General features: G+C 41.0%; 1 protein-coding gene across 2 annotated transcripts in view; it reads left to right on the top strand.

Annotated features, from left to right (window-relative positions):
- The window catches only part of AQP9 (aquaporin 9), a 28,005-nt gene extending 21,390 nt beyond the window's left edge, over positions 1 to 6,615 (top strand). For both annotated transcript variants that reach the window (XM_027881520.1, XM_027881521.1), the window contains exon 6: positions 3,492 to 6,615. In XM_027881520.1, the coding sequence (XP_027737321.1) occupies positions 3,492 to 3,654 (163 nt within the window). In that variant the 3' untranslated portion in view covers positions 3,655 to 6,615. The remainder of the gene's footprint in view (positions 1 to 3,491) is intronic.
- Positions 6,616 to 7,324: the final 709 nt, after the last annotated feature.

Consider the following 7,324-nt stretch of genomic DNA (forward strand, 5'->3'; position numbering starts at 1 on the left):
TACTTGAAGAGAGAACTATCAAAGCTTTTCTCATACAAAAAAAGCCAGGTGTGGCATAGATAAAACAGGTACACAGTCACACCTTAAGCCAGAGCCAAGGCTGGGATGTAACACAGATCTGGCAGGAGGTCAGGCCACTAGTCCAGTTACCTCCAAACTTCTCCTCCCCAGTAGCACCACTGGACTGCACTTTTTTAAAAAACAAGGGCACACAGGTGCCTAAGCTCCCTAGAAAAGGCATGCCCAGGATCAGGGACCTAAGCATGAAACCTCCACAGTGACATGAGGGGAGTGCTGCACAAACTGAGCAGCAGGAAATACTGAGGAGACATTGCACATTCTTTGGATTGAGGAGGCATCTCCCAAGATAACTGAGTCACTCTCTGCCCAGGTCAATGAGTGTTCAAATTTTGTCTACAGAGCAGCCAGGGACCACTAGGAAAGCCACTTTGGAATAGATCAGATACACATGAGCAAGACTTTCTACGCTGTTCTCAAGCAAATGCTCTAAACATCAAGACAATTAGTTCATTCCCTCTACCCTTCTTTGTGCTTGCAGGTCTAGTAAATTCTGGCTTTCTCATGTATTCAGGCAGAGATCTGCAAGTAGGCTGAAGGGGAACTCTGCTGTTGCACCATGGAGTTGTTCAGAGAATAAGAAGGCAGTTGAGCAGAGGTTTTCTAAATGTTGCTGTTACTACATTTTGCACAAAGACACCTGAGGGAGCAGCTTCCCCAAAAATCAAGCCAGCTGGAAAGGCAGTGTCAGTGCAGCACCATTTGGTACACAATAAATGCAGTGGGCCTGCTCTTGCAAACTGGTGCTCAACCTGTTGAGAGGAGGTGTCACAGATGTCAGCTGTCCCCATCACTGGGAACAACTGCTGACTTTAGAGACCTCAGCGTTTCTAATGATTAGTCCTAAATCCATGACGACAACCAGGAGTCTTTCTTAAGCACATGCTTAATATTCTGATAAGCTTAAGAAAAGTTTTGGGGAGCAAAGTTTTGTCTGGAGTGAGAAAACAACCAGATCTTTAAGTACAATTACCAGGCTCGATTTTGACAAGCAAAACAGATCATGAAACAGCACCGAGAGAGGGAGAGAGAAACGGCCGTACAGAGCAGTATTTCGTGCCCCGTGGCTGCGGCGGGTCTGGCCGCGGCGGGCGGCGGCGGTGCGGGCTCAGCGCGGTAACGCTGACACCTCGTGGTCACCAGCACCGAGGACGAGTCTCCCGGGCTGTACTGAACCACACTTTGGAAAAAGTGCGGTCAGGAGACACATCTCTTGTCTGCACAGGGGCTCGGGTGGCAAAGCCGCCTCAGAAACTGAGCACTCTTCCTGGAGAGCAGCACCACAGCCCGAATTACCCCCCGTGTTCCCTGTCCTGCAGCAGGGCCAGGGAGAAGTGGATCTGCAAGTCTAAAGCGGGCCAAAGTTCCCAGTCCATGTTTACACTGTATTTCCTGGAAATTTTCACAGTTGGGCAAAGTGCCACTGGACAGGTCCATGTGCTGCCTTCCCCTTTCAGCACCTCCCACCCCACCCAGCAGCAAGAACACCGGGGGATCACCGAGGCAGAGCTGGGTGTTCTCCTGCCAGCTTGGCAGCGAGGCTCTGCACTGGGGTAAAGCCAGGGCATGAGGGCACTAAGGGTCCTTCAGTGAAGCTATCTGGGCTTGTCACAGAGAGTTCTTGCTGCTGTGCTAACACCAGGATTGTCGTGGAAACTTTTAAGTTGGCTGTGCCCCGATCTTGTTTCAGTTTTGGCAGCACCTTCTATAAAGGTTTTACACTCAGAACCTTAGCAGGGGGTGTCTAAAGCAGAGCTGACAGCAGCTGCTGTGAATACAGGCCATGATTTGGAGAAGGTCATGTGGAAGCTGATGAGGCACATGCCAGTTCGTGGAACAAGCCAAGAGAGAAACTTGCCAAGAAACACCTTTTTTCCATGCCCATGTACACACACTTCACACAGAAGAATACGTGCAACTACTTGATGTAGATTTTGATGTGCTGATTAAGTCAATAAAACCTTAGTCCGTGCTTGTTCCAGAAATTCAAGGGCTTAACAGACATTCATGATTCAACAACAAACAGATTTATAAAGTCAATAGCACAATATCAGGAGTTAACTTATATCCTCAGGGCAAAATATAAATAACTCCAAAGGTAAAACATAGATATCCAAGGCATTTCTGAACAAGGAATCATATCATCATGAATAGGACATTGATATTTGTCCAGTTCTATTCTTGCATTTTGACTGAACCACAAGTTCACTTCTGCATAAATCTACACAACTGAGTGGTGAATATTTAACCCTTATAGTTTAAAAATTCCCCTGCAGCTTCCTGTAAAGTTCTTCTCGTAGATTAATTTGTCCCTTTGTATTTCTGGGGCAGGGCGGGGAATATTTTCAATATGCATGAAATTGAGGTAGCTGGATTTTCACTGGAGACTCACATATTCAATTAATACAGCATGTTATCCAATCAAAACACCTTAATGCATCAGTATGTTTTAGAGATTCTGTGCTCTGAAGCCAAAGTTATTTACTGTCTGAATGTGGACCTTCAGAAAAGGGAGAGCAATTCTACCTGCCCTATTTTCAAGCATAAGAAGTTGTTATTTATAGTTTGATACAGTTCAGTGGTGGACTACTTACTTTAAAAGTCTTCATGATTCTACATATTTAAAATTAAATCCTAGTAATTTTGCAAAATGAATGTAAACATTTCAGTGGAGCCAACTTGCCAGATTTTCTTAGTGAATACAGAAATTCTAAGCAAGATTTTTAGGTGTATAAAACTTCTGAACACCTATTTGCCTCTTACCAAAAGATATCACATTTTAAACACAGAGATAAGATACTACCTCATGAAATTTGAATCTGGACCACTCCAGTCAAAGATAATCCACTTTATAGTCTCTGTGTTTTTATTACAGTCCTTAAGGCAAATATAATCAAAAGCAAGTATGATCTATTACGCATATCAAGAGGCACACCGTATATACCGTTATTGGCGTGAACCTGCAACTTTCCCTGTGGATGAGATAACCTATTTTTGTAACATTCATTTGCCTTGATTACTCCTGACAACCTATTTACAAGCATCTGGTGACAGCACCAGTCAAGACTGCTGGGCAATAAATATGTCCCTGTTCATTTCATTGTAAGTCAATGAAGCTCACTTTCCACAACAGAGAAATTATCCTCTGTCCCCAAACAGACAAGCAGTAAAAATGCCTTATTTTTTAAGGTGCAACCTGACCAACGTGCCTAGTGCTTGTTACTTAATATTCCAGTCACAGCCTGGGCAGGACAAACAGGGGTGTCATCCATTTACAGAAAATGTGAGACAAAATGGAAAGTTCTATGCTGTGGTGAGTGTCACACCAGTGTATCTGTTCACTGGCAAATGTAGAGTAAGGTGTTCTCTAGAGTAACAAATAACAGTAATTAATGTTCTTTTTTGTCTTACAGGGCTGGTAATAATTGGTGGTGGGTCCCTATAGTTGCACCTCTGCTGGGAGGTGTAGTTGGAGCAATGACCTACATTGTTTTTATTGAAATGCATCACTCAGATCCTCAGTCAGGAGGAGAAAACGAAGTGCGTGACAAGTATGAACTGACTAATATGGAGTAAGAATGGAAGAATTTTTTCTGTCATTTTGTTGTGCAGTTTTTGTGCAAATGGTTGGTTGGACCATTTTATAAAACGTGTATGCCTCAATTAAAAATTCACCTTTCAAAGCACAGATTCTACATAGAACTCAAAACTGAACTCTTTCCATGAAACTTTGGGCTGATCACATTCAAAACTGGGAATTTAGGTATGAGAAGGGTAAATTGTTGTTCTTTTCATATGGCTTTCAGATCAAGTTATCCCCTAGATGCACTTGTAGTGAAATGATGCACTGACCTGTTAATTCAACACATATGATCCTAATCATGTTGCCTAATTAACTGAAAATAGATGAGATATTGATACAAAACTGCATGCATTGCTAGTTAATTGATTCAGTGCTGAATTAATGTGCAAGGGCATTGCTCACTTCTTAAGAATGGCTTGCCTGAACATTAAAAACAATACTCAAATTGCCTAAATGTCAAATGAAACAGTTTTGGATAACTTAGTAAATTTTTATGGAGCCATTATTGAACAGCAAGGAATCAACTCAGTAGTGGTGAAGCTCAGTAACTCAGAATATGATCACAAAAGGTAAAAACTGTGTGTTTCAAGATAAACACCAAAGAGACAAAGCTGTAACTTCTTCATGGCAGTAATGTTCAGTTATTTTTAGACTATTTACTTGACCTTTATGCTACCCAATATTAAAAGCCTAGCATAGAATATTAATCTGAACCTCTTCCGCTGTGCTTTCTGGATAAAATTCATTCCTGTGGAGATGGCCCAGCAACAGAGGCTTACTCTGTGCAGAGGTCAGCACAAGGCCCATGTCTGTATGAGCTTTATAGAGTCCTGCTGATGATGATTTACACAGGGGGATTTTGTCTGCATTGTAGGAGTAATTTTTAACTTGGTAGAAGTAATTAAAAATAGAAACTGGTCTCAGACCTAGTCCTAGATCTAAATTCCCTAAGGAAGGTCAGATCCACGTTAGAGTTCTGAAGTTTGGGTTCTCTCTCACTAAGTAGAAGTGGTTGGACATACACCACTTCCTAAATATCCAGCCTTGAAAATGAAATTATTTCTGCTTAATCCTTGTGAATTGAATGTATTCAGTTAAATCAAAGTTCATTTCTAATATGTATACATCTATACTTGGTTGGTGGTGGTGATCATGAATAAACAGACATCCTGTTCAGCAATGCTCTGTAGCTATTTTCATGGCAAAACTTTAGGGTACTAGTTTAATGCACTCATTTCCAGGGTGCTCTTCCCTTTGGATTCCTACAACCCTGCTCCCTAAAATTCCATGCTGCATTCCTGATTTTACTTCTGAAGTGAGGAACCCTTTGTGTTGCCACCAATAGCCTGTGCACTTTGGTGAGGTATCCACTGAAGAGGTTTAGAAACACTGTGGTCAGAACCTGCCTCAGCATTTGGGCAGATCAGGCATGTGTCACTGCACGTCTCTGCCCACACTCCCTGGGGCACCACGCCCAAGTCATGGCAGCAAAGGGACACAAACCACAGGTCAAGCAAAGCTTTGCTTGATGCAGCTCAGAGTCAGATATTGCAGTATACTTGAGGGAGTGTAATTCTAATTTTAATCATGTTTTTAAGAAAACTTACATAACAGTAATGAACTCAGGTTGCCCAGAGACATATCAAGCCTGTGCAAAATGCTGATTCAATTCAGAGTTTGCCTGCCGTGGGTTAAACTGGGCTCTAGCTGTACCCATCCACGTTGGATTGTATCAGTATCGCTGGTTGAAGAGTCTCAGTGATGAGAGGGTTTACAGAAAGTCCTCAACCTGAGCAGAGAAGAATTAAGAGTACAATGTGAAAATTAGACCTAAGTGTAGACCTTTTCTTGGCAGCACAGACGAAACTACATCATCTGTCCTGTATATGGATAAATTGCACTACATAAAACAAGATGGGGTGTAAAAGCAATTGCAGATCAATCCCTCTTCTGCCCTCCCACCTACAGTGAGAGCTGTCTCTCACCCTTTGGTGATACCTGGGGTAGGACACTCCAAGGTGGTTGCCAACCATCTCAGTCTAGAGAGCTCTTGTGGAGGTAGAAACAGCCTGAAGGCTGCCCCCAGGTCTGAAAGGTGCTTACTCTTCCACTGATGCCAACATCTAGCATGAAATATCTGTACGGAAAATAAAAATAGGCAGCTAATCAACCACAAGTAACCAATTTTTTCCAGAATGGTAGGGACAAGTTATGACTTATTGTGTTAGAATTTTGCACAGTCGGTAGGCTCCGTATCCCTCATTATAGTTTTTCCTTTAGTACATCATGGAAAACACAGGTAAAAGCAGAATACAGGTCAGGAATGTGAAAAGGAGAGTTTATTTATACAACCTACTGAGTGACCAGCCCACACTTGGTGTGTGCCTGTGCATTGGCCAAGATATGTAAAGTTGTACACTTTCTCAAAATCCTTTTGATCACAAGAGGTTCTGCCTGTAAATCAACATGAAATCTTGTTTCTCCTGCTTATGCCATTCCTATGCACAGAATTTCTGTGTGATACTTACTTGTCTGAAGTTATTAACATGTAACTCATAAGCAGTGGCACACTCGTGTGATAGCATAACAACATCTTAAATGTGGTCTCAACAAGTTTTTGTTGAATCTACTTTTGCTTAAAGAATTTATTTTTAAACTTCAATTAATAATTCAATATTTTTAAAAATTCTTTGAGAACACCTCGTACTAATTCCACAATTCATACTGACTTCACAAAAACCAGAATTTCGTTTAGGAACAAGGTGTTGTAGACCTGTCTCAGATGTGACATAGTTTAAATTTCTAAGTCTAAGAATTAATTCTTGCTTTTGGGACAACCTCTCCCTTAGTCTTAACTACAGAACCATGTCCAGTATTTCCGTAATGTAATGGGAACAATAATAATCACCTCATTCCATAAACTAACTTAGAAATTATCTGTTCGATTAAAAAAACCCAAAAAAGTATTTTGACTTTGCATGAACGATGCAATTTTCTAATATCAACTGATATTCAGTGGTCACACATGTTAAATTAATATAGTACAGTTGGCAAAAGAAAAAGCTTTTCTAGCTGAATGACTTTTTGGTTAATGAGTTCATAGTAATCAGCCTCAGTGGTTTTACTGTTGAAAGAAATTAATTTCAGAGCATTGCTCAACTTTCACTCTGAGTTTGTTCTTTTTTGGGGGTAATGTGTTTATTCCTTAGAGCTAAACTTAGTACTGCAGTAATTTGGAGAGTGATCCTGCAAACAGTACTGGGCTAAAGGTTGGCTACTGCTTGTTGTTTCATAGAAGCCAGTGGAATTATTCACAACAGGTGGCAATACAGGCAAGGATAAATGACCAGAGAATTGAGCTCAGAGTATAGTACAAACTGTACTTTCTTGGAGCTTTGTCTGTGGATCTGGATCAAAGTATTGTGGTTCAAAATAAATATATGGATCTAGATGAATGCATTGTAGTTCAAAATAAATACAGTCAAACCCTAATAAATGCATTCCAGTGCTGGTTTTATTTTTATTTAAAAAAAAAAAAAAAAAAAAAAAAAAAAAAAAAAAAAAAGTCTCCCCTCTGGCACCTGAGGACATATTAGGAAATAAATAGCTGCCTGTTATGAGCTACAGTGTTTTATAGCCTTGTGCTGGAAGAACAGGCTGGCT

This window comes from Empidonax traillii, unplaced genomic scaffold (assembly GCF_003031625.1).
Source record: "Empidonax traillii isolate 1590-97213 ecotype Southwest subspecies unplaced genomic scaffold, ASM303162v1 scaffold90:size2128546, whole genome shotgun sequence".
NCBI classification, from domain to species: Eukaryota; Metazoa; Chordata; class Aves; order Passeriformes; family Tyrannidae; genus Empidonax; species Empidonax traillii.